The sequence below is a fragment of the Synchiropus splendidus genome, chromosome 18 (genome assembly GCF_027744825.2).
Source record: "Synchiropus splendidus isolate RoL2022-P1 chromosome 18, RoL_Sspl_1.0, whole genome shotgun sequence".
Classification (NCBI taxonomy): domain Eukaryota; kingdom Metazoa; phylum Chordata; class Actinopteri; order Syngnathiformes; family Callionymidae; genus Synchiropus; species Synchiropus splendidus.
Genome location: NC_071351.1, coordinates 13,381,476 through 13,400,000, shown reverse-complemented (window position 1 = coordinate 13,400,000; position 18,525 = coordinate 13,381,476). Strand labels below are relative to the sequence as shown.

General features: G+C 43.1%; 1 protein-coding gene across 1 annotated transcript in view; it reads right to left on the bottom strand.

Moving 5' to 3' along the window:
* LOC128749476 (fibulin-2-like) overlaps positions 1-15,853 on the bottom strand; it is a 17,125-nt gene extending 1,272 nt beyond the window's left edge. The window contains exons 1-16 of the mRNA XM_053849122.1: positions 15,780-15,853; positions 12,367-13,604; positions 7,470-7,584; positions 7,121-7,244; positions 6,763-6,958; positions 6,384-6,596; positions 5,602-5,715; positions 5,125-5,223; positions 4,268-4,399; positions 2,938-3,075; positions 1,869-2,009; positions 1,673-1,801; positions 778-903; positions 461-577; positions 250-378; positions 1-56 (exon numbers count right to left, since the gene is read on the bottom strand). The exon at positions 1-56 is cut by the window's left edge and continues 68 nt beyond it. Coding sequence (XP_053705097.1) covers positions 1-56; positions 250-378; positions 461-577; positions 778-903; positions 1,673-1,801; positions 1,869-2,009; positions 2,938-3,075; positions 4,268-4,399; positions 5,125-5,223; positions 5,602-5,715; positions 6,384-6,596; positions 6,763-6,958; positions 7,121-7,244; positions 7,470-7,584; positions 12,367-13,567 — 3,030 coding nt within the window. The 5' untranslated portion in view covers positions 13,568-13,604; positions 15,780-15,853. The remainder of the gene's footprint in view (positions 57-249; positions 379-460; positions 578-777; positions 904-1,672; positions 1,802-1,868; positions 2,010-2,937; positions 3,076-4,267; positions 4,400-5,124; positions 5,224-5,601; positions 5,716-6,383; positions 6,597-6,762; positions 6,959-7,120; positions 7,245-7,469; positions 7,585-12,366; positions 13,605-15,779) is intronic.
* Positions 15,854-18,525: the final 2,672 nt, after the last annotated feature.

The following is an 18,525-nucleotide window of genomic DNA, read 5'->3' as shown; positions in this document are numbered from 1 at the left end:
GTAGCAAGTCTCGGCCAGAGAGCAGTTGTGGGCGCCGGTCGAGCATTCGTCAATATCTAAAAGGATCAGTCTGTTAATTTCAGACATTTGTAGAGTGCTCGCTGAGAGAATGCATGAATGTCTACGATTTGAGACATAACTCCTCGGTGACCATACTGCCACCTACTGTCTTGGATGACAGAGACCGTCTCAACTAGCGCTTTATAACAATGGTTCTTTGTCTGTAAATGACGTCAGATCAAGTACTACCTCTGCAGGAGCGTCCACTGGCTGACATGGTGTATCCATATTCAGGACAGGCACACTGGTAGCTGCCAGGAACATTGACACACTTGTATGTGCACAGATGTCCGATGCTCTGTGCACACTCGTCAATATCTGGCAATAAAAAAAGATATATTTCATCATATCCTTCACTTGATAGAACAATGACATGACTTGTTTATGTCAGGTCGCTCACCTTCACAAGTGTGTCCGTCCTCTCTCAGGTAGTAGCCCTGTCTGCAGTAGCACTGGTAGGAGCCATAGATGTTGGCGCACTCTTGGCTGCAGGGACTGCTCAGACACTCGTTCACGTCTGGAAGTCCATATATGTTTAGTCAGTTTTGAACTCTGAGGTCGTCTTATGCAACAATAGCATATTAAACAATCATCACTGGACACACACTCACAAGTTTGGGCATGAAAACAAGCATATTTTTGCCCGCAAATTCACCCAAAAACCTGCGCCGACTTGCACACGCAGACTCACGCACAGCCCTGTTCAGAGACACACACCTTCGCAGTTGTTGCCGTCACTGGATAAACGGAAGCCAGAGGTGCAGGAGCACAGGTAGGAGCCCGGGGTGTTCTCGCAGGTCTGGGCACACAGACGTCCAGGGTAGCGCCAGCATTCGTTTACGTCTGAGAACGAGAGGGTTTTAGTGTGAGGCATTTGTGGATCTGAGGGTCACACATCATTTATATGTTGATCTTAAGCACGAGCTATGATGGAAATGTACAAGTCTACTGTCATACGAGTGATCAAGAGAGGTGTTTTTGAGAGATTTCCATCACCCGAGATGACGAACAAAACAGACCCAAATGTATATATTGGTATAGGAATACATGATGTTTACATTAAGGAGAAATGTGGAGTCTGTGATGCGCAAACGCATGTGCTAGTAAATGGAGGAGCCACCAGCTTCACGGCTGTAAACACAAGAGTCCATTATCATGGGGGTCAATGAATCAGAAACGGGAGGAGACACGGCAGTGGGAGTAGAGTCCTCTGCAGCGGAGGACGTGATATGGACTATCCAGCAGCAGATTCTGGGAAACAGCAGTAGCCTTGGAGCTGCAGAATATTAAACACAAGCTGCAGAGTTGAGAGACAGAAGGGCTGACGTTGATCATGTTAAGCTGTCATTGCTTCTTAGTAAATCCACTTCTTTTCTTCACCATTAGTTTGATTTGAATCATGTCATAACATTAATTTAAAAATATTAAATTCTATAGATATATATTCATTTAATTGTCCTTTACTTTAAAATGTCAAGCATACCTTTAAAAAAAACCTTTTTATTTTGCGTTTATTTTAAATGATTTAATAAATGACTAAGAGGCCTGTACAGCAAACATCACCCATGTGGCCCAGATCGAGATGGTATCCGATGATCTGTCTTTTTCGTACCCATGCACATCCTCCTGAAGGAGTCATACTGGTATCCAGCCTGGCATTCACACCGGTAGGAGCCTGGCATGTTGTGGCACAGTTGTCCGTCCCCACACTGATGCAGACCGCTCTGACACTCGTCCACATCTAAAGTAAAAAAGGAGTTGGAAGTTATGCTATATACCATTGTAGTTTTGAAACTTTGACACCATACCTATACATCTGGACCCATCAGGACTCGTATGATACCCGCGGCTGCATATCATCTTCCGCTGACAAATGTATGATCCCACTGTGTTGATGCAGTTGAAGCCAGAGCCACATGGTGGTGTTGCTGCGTGACACTCGTCAATGTCTAGGGGAGAGCATAAAAAGGGACGATAAAGGGGGACAGAGACACGGCACTGGAGGTACTAGAAGCCACAAAGAGACCGGGGGCAGCCACACTGTGATATCAAAGCAAACACACATCACACTGGTGTGCTGTGCTGTCTGACATTTCCCTGTTTCTTTTACATGTCCTTTTACAGTGGTGCCGCTGCTTCGACTTGCCCCAGTTCCTGCCCCTAGAGGCTAATTCCACAGCGTGGCTCTGTACTGCAGGAGGACTTTTATCGCCTCCCGCAGCCCCTCACAGCTACATCTCTGATCTCCTGTCTGTGTGGCATTTAACCCCGCTGCCCCTGCAGCACGTTCACCTGCACAATCAAACCCCAAATCTGGCATGATTAATAAGTGGCAGGTCTTTAGGCCTGACCGCACCAACTCGTAAAAGAACACTTCCTTGACAAGTCCTCACTTCATCTTTAAACCGCAAGAATCTTAAGTATCAGAGAGTCAGATGGAGATGAATTAAATGGAAGTATATATATTAAACGTATATTGAAACAATGAAGAGTGAGCAGAAAAGTTAAAAAGTTTGGCGAAAGTCATAGCTGGGTAAATGAAAGGGAAATAAGGCCATTTCATTTGTTCATTTGGCTCCTGAGACCAAATGTTAAGAGGCACCTCGAACAATAAACAATGTGGGGTGAATTAAGTCATGTCAAATAATATGTTTTACTAATTTTGCTCACAAACTCACCTTCCAAAAAAACTAAGAAAAAAAAACAGTTCAGCTAAGACTCTAACTTTATCGGGCTCTTTATTGTGCTTTCAACAACTCATACTTGTGTTAGCATGATGAAGTAAAAAAAAAAAAAAAAGCAGGGCCTGAAACTGTACCTTGTGGCACTTCATGACAAACAACAAGTCATGAGTTGGACCTGGTCTTTTTCACTGACCTACACAGTTGCCATTCACGTCAAATGTGAAGCCCGATGAGCAGCGAGGTTTGGGGTTGCACCTGAACGACCCCTCTGTGTTCACACAGTGGAAGGCGAGGCCACAGTTATGGGTCCCCTGCGCACACTCATCGACATCTGTAAAAGAGGGAGCATAAATGAGCTAATGAGCAGTGAGAACATGATTAATTGCAAAGGGAAGACAAGTCAAACACCATTAGTTTCAGTCTGATAATCCGGTGGACGCGTGAGGCAGTGAAAGCTGCAGTACGGCAAATAGCCACTGGATGTCACTGTGACTCCCACAATGAGAAGAGGGAGCCGCTTCACATCTTCCATCAAGTCATTATTTAAGAGTCATGGGATTGTAACTAATCGCCGCAGCGCTTGTGGTAAACGACAGTTTATTATGTCAGCCAGATGAATAAACCCTCAACTGTCAAAGACATCCTCATCTAAGTGTGCATCTGCACATCACAGTGGTTTGATCCCAAAGAACCCCTTGACACCTGCCAACCCTGGGATTTACCTCCTGTCAATCATCTCCCCACATCTGCTGCTGCGGTCCCAACCAATACTGGAGGGAAATAACCCTCTCCAAAGAGCACAAATTGTGGCGCATATGTGTTCCGAGTGCATAATACATGGGTGTTTTATGCTTTTAAAAGAGCCTGCAGGGTTCAACCACTGTAATTGCAGGATGGAAGCCTAAACCCGATCTGGCAAGCAGCCCCGCAGATACGGAGCGGGTCTCTAAACAGCGGCAGAAAGTGATTGAGCATCTTGCTCCTGACACAAGCCTGGCAGAGTCTGCAAGAGCTGAGTGAACCTGACACACACTCAGACTGAGAGAGAGGGGAAACAGGAGGCAGGATAAATGGCACAGACCTCCCACTGATAGCAGAGAAGTGCAGAAGTGTAGAGCATTGTCTGAAGCTGTCCAAACGTTATTGCTGGTGCTGGAACTACTCTGTCTTCCGGAGCGGATTTACGCAGTAATATGGCCATGTTCTGTTTCTGTATGATGAATGAGCCTCTCTTCTCAGAAGACAAATGAACTTCTGAAGTTAATAACTTAAAACTCCGGAGGTGTCTTACCTGAACTGTACATTGCTACACAATACCAACACAGATATCTAGAGGCTACTGTTCCTGATGAAAAGCTGAGATCCCCAATAAGCTGTGATAAAATCTCATCTCTCTTCATGATCCATCCAGTTCAAGTAACATGTTTTGTAAATATGACAAAGAGTTTTGGTCTATAAAATAAACAGATGGTTGTAGTATAGTGTTGACGTGAACTTCTAAAACGTGATAAGTGGCGTCGTACCTTCACAGATGCCTGCGGCGCTCTGGTATCCCGGGGGACAGGTGATCAGTCTCTGGCAGATAAAACTCCCCGCAGTATTCATGCAGCGTTCGTTGATCTGGCAGGCGTGCGGCGATACACACTCGTCTACATCTACACACACACGGAGAGGTGCTATTACAAGTGAGCAGGAGAAACACTTTCAAGTATCCTGTATGCTATGTGATACAAATTAAAAAGACCTTGTCCGGGAAAGAGATTGTCCATGAGCTTTTGCGAAAAACACAGCTGATTTCGTCGAGAAATGGAAGACTAAAATCATAATTTCAAGATGCATAGTGTATTCAAATCATTGCTTAAGATATGAATGTTCTTTAGGAATTCAACACATATCCTTTGTGCTAAATATTTGTGTTCGCAATGAGCAATTCGAGGTGCAGGGGCCAAATCTGGACCTGAAATAATGTGATGTGGCCAACACTAACTTGAAAGGGCTCAAAAAAGTTAATATAAATGCAAACTCATAATTATTTTAAGATGTGAAACAAGGAAATGTTCTTAAGAGTTTAAGATGCCCACAAAGACTGAGATATGTTTTAATTTTAACATGATACAATGTTCTAGAACAAACACACAGAATGGGGAAATGATGTGAGTTATTGTGGGTGAGCGTTTATCATGACTAAGTCCAGACAAGACCATGACCTTGGACTTGTGACCACGATGTGTTGTGCAAAACCAAAAATGTATTTTTTGAAAGGTGTCTTCGCATGAAAACGCAACTGCAACCTAGTTTATGACAACTGCAGCAGCAACTGTTGCAGTACATTATGAGACGATGACACACTTATCACACAAATTTCACATTTATTTCTTGCCTTTGCAGGATTGTCCATCAGCATTCAAAGAAAATCCAGGAAAACAGGAGCAATGTGGTCTTCCAGCCTGTGGGGTGCACTGTTGCTCACAGAGGTTACCTGTAAAATTGTTATCATCAGATCACATCGGAAGTACAGCTTTCAATTTAGGTTCGGTGTTGTCATTTCCTCATGCTGGTCTCTGGCATTTTATTTGACGGTGGTCCTCCACCCTGTTGTCACGGAAACCAAACAAGAGGAAACTTGCTCTGATCATGATATGGAGGGATGAAAATAGGTGTTTGTTGCCCACACAATTGCAGCTCGTATAGCATCGGCGCCAGCACAATTACATTCCAGCGTGAAATGGAAAAAGGGCATCTGAGCAGATCTAATTCCACAAAGATGAATGTTCCTCTGTCAGATTATCATGTAGTGATGAATGAAAACACTCATTGTAATCTGCCAGGCGGGCATCTGTCCTTGTTCATGTCTAACCTTCGCAGGGGTCGAGTTGAGAGGCATGCTGCGTGGGGAGAGGAAGGGCTGAGGTAGGCTTCGCTGCTGCTCTGTCATCATCCTCCCTCAGTGTGTTCTCCTCGTCCACGGTCTCTGCAAAACAGGAAGGTGAAGAGTCGGGAGGCACGTGACACTAATTTCATATGTAGCAGTGAGACAGGAAAAAGCCTGCAGACAAGCATTCGGTTTTATTAGTGAGCGCCGTGCCTGACTTTAATAACAGCTCTGACATCCTGTTGAGACAAGATCGTGTTGGATGATGGTCGCTGCCGGAAAATTAACTCAGCTTCTGCAAGCATTGTTTGAATATCAAGGGAATCTCTGCGTCCAAACTGATTTGGTTTTGTCAAATTCGGATTCCTGTCTTGGGCCTTCCCCGGCTACTCGGGGTGAGTGGCGGTCGAAGTTGTCAGAAAACCACTCACCCGTTGATATACTCGCCTTCTAATTGCCTGTCACTGCTGTAGCAGATAAAAGGTTGTTATTTTGAGTGGAAAAACGAAACATATTTGTTTTCTCTGAGCAGCTGACGACGGCAGAGACGTGATCAGTGGTACAAAGCTGTCACTGCAGGAAAAAGATGTTAGCCTGTGATTAGAATAACTACTATTATGCAGTATCAGCGTTCGCAGACAGGAAGGAAGTTGGAGCAAGCAGGAAAATAATACACCACCATCGTACAGACAAATTACAGCAAGCGGTCGCCTCCTGACTGACAACTTCAAAGGCCAGAGGAGTGGAGTCCATTTCGAGGCTTTTACCTGGCGCGCAAGTGAAAGCGTCGTCCTGCATCACGTATCCAGGGAAGCACTCGCAGCGGAAAGAGCCGGGCGTGTTGACACATCTGTGGTGGCAGATTTTGCCCTCATATATCGAGCACTCGTCCACGTCCTCTCCAGGAACCTCCACACCATTCTCTTCCTCTGCATCTCCACCAATGGAAAAAGCCTCTTTTGGGTAGAGGTCATCAGAAACTGCAGGGAGGAATTTTGTTGTTACCCATCTTTGAATCATATTATCTTTCAGTCATCATCTAATCTCCCGTTTGGTACTTATTTTACCTGACCACACCCCCTTTCCTTTCTGCACGCATCAGCATTTTCCGTGTGATAAGTTCATGTGAAACTACATCCTTAATACCTTTCCTTGGCGGCGGCATGGAGCACAGGGCAGGTCTCTCTCTGATTCTCTGCCAGGGGTCTTTTTTCGACACCTCCTCTCCCTCGCAGCAGCCGACGAAAATGTGCTGGCACTGGAAGCTCAGATCTTGATGGGCTTTACATTGAAGCCCCTCGTCGCGAAACCTCAGCCCCAGAGAGCAGCAGGAGCAGCACTCCTGCACAAGATTATTCTCTTTTATGCTTTTTTTTTTTTTTTTAGAGATTGTAATTCTGCACCTGGAAACAGGTAACTATCACAAAGGACAATTTCTGATTGAGCACCCTGTTGACCTGTGCGTGACCTTTTTTCGCAGTGCCACTAGGTCACGGTTACTTGCCTTATAGGAATTGATTCCACATTTGTCGTTGTCCTCGCATGTCTTCCCCCCTTGGGCCGCTGCGATTCCAGCCGAACACTGACTTTCTCTCTGGGAGCCGAGGCAACACTGTTGTTGAGCCATCCTGGCAGGGAAAAGCACACATAGTGAATAGAGCGTGTCTGAAGAGCCAACACAAGCGGCAGTACAAGTTCCGTCAGAGTTCTCTGTGTAGCAATTGTTGTGCTAATGGCTACGGCTCGTCTGTTATATACAAGGAAGTCGAAAACACTTTCAAGTAATTGCTTTCCAACTCCAAAACTTGACCACAATTTACTTCATTAGATATGTTGGTTAATCCCGTCCTCACCAGCAGATGGAGTGTCTGTCGTGAGTGGGTGGCGCCATGTTGTCGCAGTGACCATTTGCCGAAGCCCATTTCTGGCCCGTCTCGCAGCAGGTCTCCACCAGCTCCTTGGCAGACACTGTAATGAAACACAAACATCCAGATCCCGATTCAAACAGTGCAGCCAGAGGACTCACAAGAAAGTGAATTCAGCTGCAATAAGAAGTTTGCTTGCCAAATTAAGGCTGGTCCAAAGCGAATGCTGTTTATGATATAAATAAGCAGAGAGGACATGATGTCACTTGGAATTTGAGTGTTGCTGATTGTGGTGGTCATTTCTCATCCACTAAGAGATGGGGTCAGCTAAAATCGTTATGATGTGGGCATCTCATGTCAAGAAGAGTCACTTTATTAATCCTCAAACGTACATGGCATCATATGTTATTTAGTTATAAGTGAACATACAAGACAGTGAGACGGACCTAATTCAGCCCACGGGCCAGGAGTTGGATTCATATTTGAGTCTGTGCTTCACCGAAATGACAAGCTTTTTAAAATGTGAGTCACATCTTTTTCAATGGAGACCTTGACTTTCTCTCCTTGACATCCATAGACCTTTAAGTGCGGAGGAACACGTGAGCAGTTCATTTCTAAGTGGGTCACGGAGTGGACTGAGCAACAACACATTATCGCATTTGCATGCTTTCAGGACATTCCAGCTGTGATTTGTAGCTTCTGTTGTCCATGACATCACTCAACATTCCACTTTCGGAGGTGCTACTTTAAGTTTTAAAAGTGTCTTCAATACTGTTCAGACATTCAGTGCACAACTTATGATCTGTCCCTCAGATGTTTGCCAATGTTCATGTATTATTTCTGAAGACATTCAGCCAATGGACGTGTCTTGTAAAGAGCCTCCTGTCAGCGACAATTTAAAATAATCCACAGTTTTTGTGAGGCAGATCTGCTCGACGACTCCGCCCTTGGTCCACCATCCGCCATTCCCAGACCTTAAAAGTTTTCACACACTCCTACGACCAGGCAAAAAAGCAAACCAATAATGAACACTTGACCTCCTGACTGGAGCGAACTGTGGCGGACCACCAAACCCAAGATGACTATTTGTAGCGCCATGTCGTTCCTGTGATTTTCTCAGCAGGCCGATCTTTTACTGGTGGAGGAAAAACCTCATCGCACCTCTTGATGAATAACTTTCTTCTTATGATGTGCCTCAAGGTTTTTAACATTTTGTCAACCCCATTCTTCTGAAATATGCCCATTCTTCACTTGCCAATACATAACAGGAGCAAAGCAATTACTGGGACTGCTGTCGTGCGCATAATTTAAAGCTTTCCAAATGAGAAAATGCAAACTTTGAAAAGCTGCCGTTAAACAAACCTACTTTGAACCCTTAAAAAACAGAAAATTACATTTTCTTAAGCCTTCTCATTCATTTTCACAAGGTGGATTCACTTACCACATCTTACAACAGAACACAGGCCCATTCACAGTGGCAAAATATACACAGTTGGTTTGAACCACGGATGTATTGAGTCACACAGTGAAGAGAAGTACATTGAAGATGAAAGCCGTCTTCTTAACTGACCCATTTCTGGGACAAACCGGGTCTCTTCCTGTACTCCTTCTAATTAACTGGCTTCCATTAGCTGCGCGATAATGAGCGTTGATGATTTAGCGTTCAAAACAGAGATCTCAAAATGTGAGCCCAGGCCTGTCATTAGACATCAGACGGCTCCGCTGAGTGACTTCACAGTCTCTGAACGTATCAGGTTGTAGCAACAAGCAACTCCTGACATGTCCCGGGTAGAACAGCGCCGCTAATGACGGCTTTCGCTTGGTGAACTTGGGTGATTTACAATTCAGGTGGACGACAGAAAAGGACGGCAAGAAAGAGTGACTGGTGTTCAAAGCTGGCCACTGTAAAGGCAGAGAATCACCTAGAAGTGAGCTTCAGAATTTAATGGCAGGTTATTCAGAAGTTTACAGACTGTCCACCGAAAGATCAGCTCTTGTTCATGAAGAGGCAAAGCTTTCTCTGAAATTACACTGGTACTAGTTCACTAAAGTATCCTCCTTTACAAAGGAAGGATGAAATGATGAAATGGCAATCAATAAATAGTAATATGAACGGAGTGTTAGGATAAATGTATCAGAAATATTTGGAGTCACATCGCAGCCAGGATGATAACAACAACAACAAACATGGAGGAATCCCTGAACAAAAGCAAACAAAAGCATCTGTTTGCTGTTGTTTAGGGATGTTTTTCTCAACACAATGGCCAGGGTTTCCACTACTCTGAATGTATTTGAAATTCTTATAAAATTGAAATTCTTATACAAATATTTTCAAGAGCTTTAGTTTAAATGAGGTGATATAAAAACTTGAATATATCCACCATCGTGATTTATTGTGCTATTGGCAACTGATGCAAAATAAACAGTATTTTGTTGTTAAAATGTATGTATGGGTCCTGTTTCACTAATATACCAAATTCATTCAAATTGAATAATGCGGCTTCTTGTGGCAAATATTCTTATGCAATTAAACTGTGATTAATTGAGATTAATTCATCACAAATTCTCAAATTATTGAGATTAATGCTTTTAATCGAATCCCACCCCTAAAAATAATAATGTAAAATATATATATATATAGTTTTTTTTAATTTATATATATACACACATATTGCAAAAGATGAAAGTTAAGTTAAAAAAAAACAGAAATGCATGACAATTGAGAAAGAAATAAACACATAAATAAATATATGTTGGAACAAAGAGGGTCTCGGCCAAGCCACTCATTTATTAATTTTTTTCACACAGTATTAATGTCATGTATTTATTTTCTTTACCTTTTTAATCTTAGAAATTAGCAATGGGACAGCAGATGGCACTGGCCTTCCAGAACTTGCTCGCACAGCACTCACATAGCTGTGAGGTATCCTTAAAAAGATTTGTGGGTCCAGATGGTGAGCTGAAACACCACCAAAATTGAATCATGTCCTCTAATTTTTTATGAAATATGTTCTTCCATTTGTATTTGTTTCCTGTCTAAATCGTTTTATATGGAAACAATTACTTGAGTGATTTCAAAACATTTCCAGCTGCAGGTTTATTGGTTTTTGGATACCTAAAAAGCATAAGCAGGTCTGTCATTGAGTTTCATTTTATCACAATCTCTCTTTCTACTTATACAATCGCGGTGGTTTATGGGCGGTTTCATGCATCTGGAGCAGATATTTCTGAGCTAAGTTCTGGGCAGCATCAGCAGTTCCTGGATCAGACAGACTTTTTGAGTGAGACTATATTGTGGATGGTAGATTCCTGAATTCTTGGAAGTGACCTGAAAGCCACCCTAGATTACCCGCGGAGAAAGAGAGAGAGAGAGAGCTATCTCTCTGCGACTGATAGTCACGGCGGTGACACAGTTCAAATGAACTTTCACAAGGGCAGCGAGGGAATTCACCTCGCTTTTTATCCTTCAGGAAAATGATACATCTGCTGTGACAGCGCTAGCGATCAAAACAAGTCTGGCTTTTCCCACCTTATCTCAAGACATTTTTCACACTTTCGGAGAGTTTAACAGCATCTAGCATTCCTCCTGTTAGGCTAAATATTATGGTTTGTGTCTGCTGAAGTTTTGTGTGGAGGTGTTCTGCAGATTTGATGATTACTGGGAAGACTGGGAAAGCAGGGGTCTCACGGGAGACTGGTAATCACACTGGCTCATGGGGAAGCACTGAGTAGCGTCTGGCAATCAAGCCACAACAGTGGTCTCATTCATCACATGGGTATTATGCCGCACGCAGGTACCACCCCCAAGAAATACTATCCCAGGTCCTATTGGACGCCCTTCCCCCTCAGTCTGCACACCGAAGAGACGAATAGGACTGAAACAGAATGCATTTAGTGACAAAGTAGTCTGTTAAAAAAGAACATATATGTACTGTAGTCCATGAACCCTGACCTCTGACCTCCAGCGTTTCCACCCCATTAACCTCACACCTACTTCTACAAAGGTGAGAGAAACCCAATCTCACGTCTCTGATCCTTTATCCAGACTTGACCTCGGCGTTCCTCAACAATAAGGAACAGAAAACAACAATTAGTCAATCCTGGAAACCTGAAATTTTGAACTTGACTTTTGTGAATTAACTTGACAGATCTTTTAGGAGGCCACTCCTACAGAAACGCCTCAAAGACGCGCTCAGCATATATTATACATACCTAAGGAGGCCCAGTGCTGAAAGCAGAGAAAAGTCCGGACAGGTCTCGACAAAAAAGGCGCACACCTCTGCTCTGCTGTTGTGCAAGCAAGCTGTTTTATTTTCATGAAAATGTGATGCATTTTTATCAAATTTGGGTAACTGCACCGTCAGCCCAGTAGTATTTAATGCACATATTATATAGTTCTTTGCAAATAAATGAAGATTTAAATTGGAGAAATAAAATTGGATGAAAAGCATTTAACTTTTATTGGATGCTTGTATAAACAATATTGTATTTGTAGGTCAACATTTAATCATCTTCATTTAATCTTTATTTGAAGGTAATAATGTCAACAATTTATGAACAATCTGCAGTGGTATAAATGAAGCAACAGAGCAGAAAGGTCAATGTTCAAGGGAGAGTGGATTTATATTTAGTCTTCAAGTAGATAAACTCTACCGAGGGAAATCACACAATAGTCCGCTGAGACATGAACATTGTTTTTTCTGGACCTGAGCCAGGGCGGAGAGTGATTATGAATTCCACCTCAAAAGGCAGGATGTGAGGGGAGGACAAGTACAGGAAGAAAAAAAAGGAGCTGTTACAGAACAGAAGTGTGAGTAGACCCCAGCGAGGACCTCCATCTAAAGGTCTCAAGAGATCACTGTAATATGAGCTTTTGTTAACTCACCTTCAGGATCTACCTCTTGGGTCTGGTAGCTGTGGAGGGTTTGCGCTAGTCTCCTGGGCTGCTCCTCTTCTTCCATCAGCCTGACTGGAGCTCGGCTGGTGGGGCTGAACTGGATTGTGGGGTATGAAGCGACAGCTTTTTCAGACTGGCTGTCTTCCGTTTGCTGGCTGTGGTGAGCCAGGTCCTGACTCCTGATGGCATGATTATGTCTGTGATGCCCATTGTGTTTGCGGCTCTTGTTTCTTGTTGTGTCTTTCACACCGTCAAGCGTGGCTCTGTGTCTGCTGTGTCTCACACTGCCGTCCACGGTTCCCTGTGTCGGCCTGCGGCTCGTGATGGTCGCGGTGTCATCCATGGTGTGTTTAACTTCACCCGGGCTGACTCCCTCAGATGTAGAGCTTCTTTGTGATCCTCTTCTGTCATCTTGTCCAGTCGAGCTTGACTCTGTGTGGGCTGTAGTAGATTCCAGCAGCAGGGCCAATTTTTGGATTGTGGAAGCCGTCGGCTCTGCTTGTGTGTTGTCATAGTCTTCTGTGCCAAAACTGGGAGGGTCAGTCTTATATAGTGGTAGAGTGTTTCTCTGTGCCAGCTTGGAAAACTGCTCTGGATGTGTTTGGCGGCTCTCATGACGACTGCTGATGACTCTCAACGGGTTGTTGTTCTCTGTAGTAGTGGTCCACTTCTGCTTATTACACCCAGGAATGGGCGAACACATCAGTCTCCCCCCTTCGTTTGGGCAATGGCAAACCTGGCAGCGATCGAGCTGAAAAGAGTGACCTGCCTCGTACTTCTTGTCGCCGTGAGAGCAACCAATTCGCCCACATTGTTGACATCCATCAGCAGGATGGAGAATCTCAATGCAGTTGGGAGAAATTTCAGGGCAGGTTATGATAAACTGACAGCTTATCTTCCCCCCTCCCCGAGGACAGGAGCACTTTGTGCTTCCGAAATCCACAAAGTAAGATTCCCCTTCAAGGACTTTCCCCTTTCGAAAACCTGCTTGGACGCAGTCGTAGTACTGGTAGCCTTCGCAGGTACATCCTTTCTGAGTGCAGGACGGACAGCAGGCGCCGTTCTCTAGAACAGACTCGATGCAGTTGTGCAGGACGGGACACTCCACGCCCGTGCAGTCCTTCTGGGTCATGCAAAGGTCCACCCACAGCAGTGTCCAGGTTAGAAGCACCACCCTGATGACGTCCATGCCGCTCCTCTTTCAGCTTGATAAGAATCGTCTTTGTCTGTGGAGATAAAGCCGCCGACTTAAGGACCCATTGTGTCACTTGATTGGACGCACAATATGGAGCTAACAGTATCAGTGTGTAACATAAGCTTGACGTTGACAGCCTTGTGTCATAGACTACACAACTTTATCCTCCTTCAACAATCACCAGTGTGTTACACAATAATCATCATAGTTTTCACTCTTACAATGAAACACACATTTGGACTAGAAGCAGAACCTTCCATTTAAATTACAGCGTCACCCAAAAGTGGGGTTTTCGATACTTGTTCTCTCGGCACTGCAGGCACATGCACTGTTGGCTATTTTTAATTACTTATGGAAACTTGGCTGAAGGTGAGAAGGAGGAGGGGACATCGGATGACTGAAAATGGAATCAACAAAGCCATTACTAAAAAATACATTTAATTTTAAGTAAAAACAGATTATATTGTAGCGACAAAATCCTGCAGCTTCAACAGCAAGTTTATTATTATTATTATTTTATCAATTTAAAATTCATGGATTGTTGACATAAAATGTGGGCATTGCCAAGAATTTTTCTCCATGTGCATTTAATACCAAGAAAAATGTGGACACAAAGTTCGAATGCTGAGCCAGAGACTGACTGAGAAGACCTCCATGCATTTGACTTTGAAAACCACGTGTTTCACATTTGACATCCATATGTCTTCTGTCGAGCATGGACTTGAAACTCAAGGCTCTTTGGCCACAGTCTGTCATGTGTTTATATACTGTATATGGCTGTCAATTTAAAACACTTCCACCGTCAAGTCCCATAATGCACTGCAGCGCACGCTAAATGTTTATTTGTGAGACTGAATTGTACGCTTGAAGCATGATGGTTAGTGACTGCCCAAGTTGCCTAAAACACCAACAATGACCACAGGAAGTGAAAGGAAATGTGACTCATCATACAAGGTCAACTTTCTCTTCAGATGTTGCTGTTTTGTAGCCTTCATTACATGCTACAATAACTTTTCTGTTGGATCAAAAATCGAAATTCCTCTAGCATTAATACATCTAACTCTGTCAACGGTTCAGCCCTTTCCTTCCTTGCACGACTTTTCCACTGACCACTGCACAAGGGAAACCTGCAGCTATAACATTAAAGCTTGTCAGAATCACTAGAATAAAGCAATAATCATAATGGCACCATAAACAATGGAAATTCTATGTCAGTTGGACTGAGGACAACAGTTCAGACGTCTGAGTGTGATTTCATATTTGCTTCATATCCAGTAAATCGCATTAAGATGACATCTAGTTTCAGGATTGCTACTCAGAGTTGCTCATGAGAATCCTAGCTCAGTCTATTGTCCCATTTATCTAACTTATTGAGACACAGATCGCATCACTTCAAAAGGTTGCAACAGCCTCTGCACCCAAACAGCTTGAAGGTCAAATAAATAAATGCGACATCTGTAGTAGCAATTTGCTTGCTGGCTTGGACAAAACCACACAAAGTGCAGTGCAGAATCAATGGCTTCTTTGTGTAGTGGGTACAAAATCATTTCAGCAGATCCTGCAGAGGGAAAGGGAGCCGACAACTGTGGCACATCACAACACCAGAGACTTTTTACAATCAATATCTAGTGGATTATATATTGGGAGTTAGATCACGAAAGCAACATGTTATCTGATGAAATTGGCTTGGCGTCAGATCAGGTGAATTCTGGATGGATTTTTAACAACATGCTCGGAGCCACAAATTAACCTTTGACATTGGTGACCGGATCTGCACATAAAAAAATAATAAAACTGGTTGATGATATTTTGTCTGATTAGAACTGAAAAGAATGAAAACTCATCTCATTTACTGATGAAGTTGCGTTTTACTTATACATGTCATTTAACAAATCTGATATATATAAAAAAAACAAAAAACATCTAAATATTGTTATTTATACTGCTTAATATACAACTGGAATAAGAAAAGTGGAAGGTCACATTTATATAAAATACGCTGATAAAGTGCATTATTAGGATTTAATTTTATTTATGCATTAGTATTTTTTTAACTTGTCAAAATTACGTGTTACGTACGACTTAGATGACCTTTTATAGAGTTAGACGAGTGAAATAAATCACTATCCCTGCATCACTTATACGTCAGAAACTCTCCAGAACCTTCCAAAAAGTTTGGTGTAATTGATCATAAACTGTTTCTTACCTTCACGTCGCGCCGCTGCTCCGCCGCAGTGAACTTGTGAGACAAACCCACGCAGGGTCTCGGCAGACTGGGAGCGCCCACGCACTTCCACAGGAGGGAGGGACCAACTGTTGGAGTCACACTTCTCCAAGCTATTCGGAATTGTTTTCTGCAGAAGCGCGAGAAATGACGTCACCGCGTTACGTTGGAATGAATTCGCGACAGATCCTGGAATCGACAATCACTTATATCCCCGTTTTTTAATGTGGATTTTTTGTTTTTTTAAACAAAGGTTTGATCCATTCAGCTCCCCCGGAATAAGTATTGTTTCCAGAATTAATAACGCAATAGATTCATTATTATTTTCATTTGAATATTTTTATTTTTTATTTTTTTTAGCCTTTATTTTTGTTATTAAATATAAATTAAAAAATCGATTTTTTTTGTTGTTGTTGATGTCACCCTGCACATGTGACCTCACTGAAGTCTGAGTGGGATCTGAGCTGCAGTGGTTTGACATTTTCATTGATGAATCTACTTGTTAATTTACTTACTGCTTTCTCCAGTGCTCCATGCTGCTTTAATTGATTTCATTTGGAGCCTTGTTTTTCATCTTGAGGTCTGATCCACTTAAATAAATGGAACTCATACAGCAGCCATTACCTGTCATGCGATCCTGGTCCAAGTGAACTTGTCAATAGAGAGAAACTTTGATCTTCAGGGTCACAGAGTGGACGATCGGACACAAAAGAGGCTTCAGTGTGTAATGAACCGGATGAGACTGATCAGGGAACACAATTAAATGCTCATTTACCACTTTGTTTCGGGGCTCCTCCTTGACTAATCGATGTCAGAGTGAAGTGAGTGGCTCCGTCTTTGGATTTGGGGGGTTGTCTTCATATACACATGCACATCTAAGTGAGGGCAAAGAGAATAACATGAGATTACCTGAAAAAAGAGCAATGCTGAGGGACTCAGAGTAGAGCGACTGCTCCTATGCTATGAATGGAACACGTTGAGGTGAAGTGTCAAATATGGGGCTCTTTTTTTAGGTTCTCCTTTCAAGTGAAGTTGAAAAAAGTACAATAACTGGGAAAAGATTCTTGTTTCGACTGCATAATGAAGGAAAAGGTATTTGAGGGCTGCTCTCTGGTGGAAAGGTTGATAAAATAGAGGATAGGTGCGTGCAATATAATGAAGTGTTCCAGGTGAAGGAACTTAATATGAGTGAAGGAGGACAGGAGAAAGTATTTACTTCCCCTCTACTTGCTATAAAAGCTCTCCTTGAAAGAGGGCAAAGTAAATTAAGGGCATGCCAAATGGGTGATTCGTAACGCTCTTTCATAGCATGGGATTTGCATTTGAACACAGTTATCTTTATTTATCCGTTCTTTCTTATAGCTTTCGGCTCCTTGTGTGTTGAAACCACACACAGACACATTGGTGCAGTGGGTCTGACAAGTTCAACATGCAGTTGACCCACTGATCTAATCATGACAAACACAAGTTAAGGAGTCCCAGCGCTTGCTAATCCCACCGTCGCCCCTCTGTGCAGCTACACCCTGTCCGAGGATGACGAATCACAAGAAAATAAGACCTTCCTTTATGTTCACCGGGAAACTGGCAGATTACATAACACCACCTGCACTAACCCGTCTCCTACAATCCTTCAATCCACAATGCTGACAGGATACTTTCAACTAACTTCTTCTGACATGGGCTTTAATTGTACTGCTGATGTGGATCTGGATCACGACCATCCCACTTCTGACAACATGTGTCGCTCCAGATCAAAAAGCTAGCCTGGACATTGTGACATTGTGAGTCTGTTTCCTTCACAGTAGTTGACCTCACTCTCTCCTCAGCCGGCCAGATAATGTCATCTGACACGCAGTGATTTGGGAGACGTAATTTCACCCCACACTGTTGTAATTTCTCATTCATGCATGTTTGAGCAGTGACTTATGCCACCATTAATTGCCTGAGTGCACCGACTCCAGCACCTCCTTGGAATAATCTAGCTAATGGGCACTTCTTTGTTTCCCAATGGGATTATTGAATTAAGCTCCTATGTTATCCAGTGTTTATTATTTGTTCCTTGACACGAGTGAAGTCACCCTCGCATCATGTCTTTTGACAAAAGTGTTGTCTTGTGCTTTTGTCAGGATTTCATTAAAACCGGTGCCAACAGCGATGACATCATTGTCTACTTAGCCCCCCGTCCTACTGCTCATTGCTTAAACACGTGGAACGCTTCTCTGCTGAGACCTTTTGTTGTGAGGATTCTTTCGAAAGCATTATCAGGCATCTTCTCGTATCATACCGTCATGCCGTTATGTAACGGGTAAAGAAACACGACGGCCTAACACATGTTCTTTTTCTTGCTGACTTTTCTGACGCGTCCAATGAACTGGTACCTAAAGGGCGGGTGCACCCTGGGAAATAAAGTCCCAAACGCTCTTGTGATGAAAGCGACTTTCCATCTGTGTCTTGTAAAATGGCTGGAGGCAACGGTTAAATGAACACGTGTTGAGCACTGGCAGCCCCCAGGACACTAGATTAGTTGGACAAGTTTGGAGCAGAGCTGCTCAGGAACATCAGTATTTCAAGTCTTATTTCAGGTTTAGAACATATGCACTGTTTAATGTGTTCTTGTTGTACCTAGGGTTAGTGCTCATTTTCTTCATTTAGATTTAGCTCCAGGTGGTAGCAAATGGTGTCAGAAGTAGAATAGTAAAGTTTTCACTTGCAACTGTTTAAAATAAAA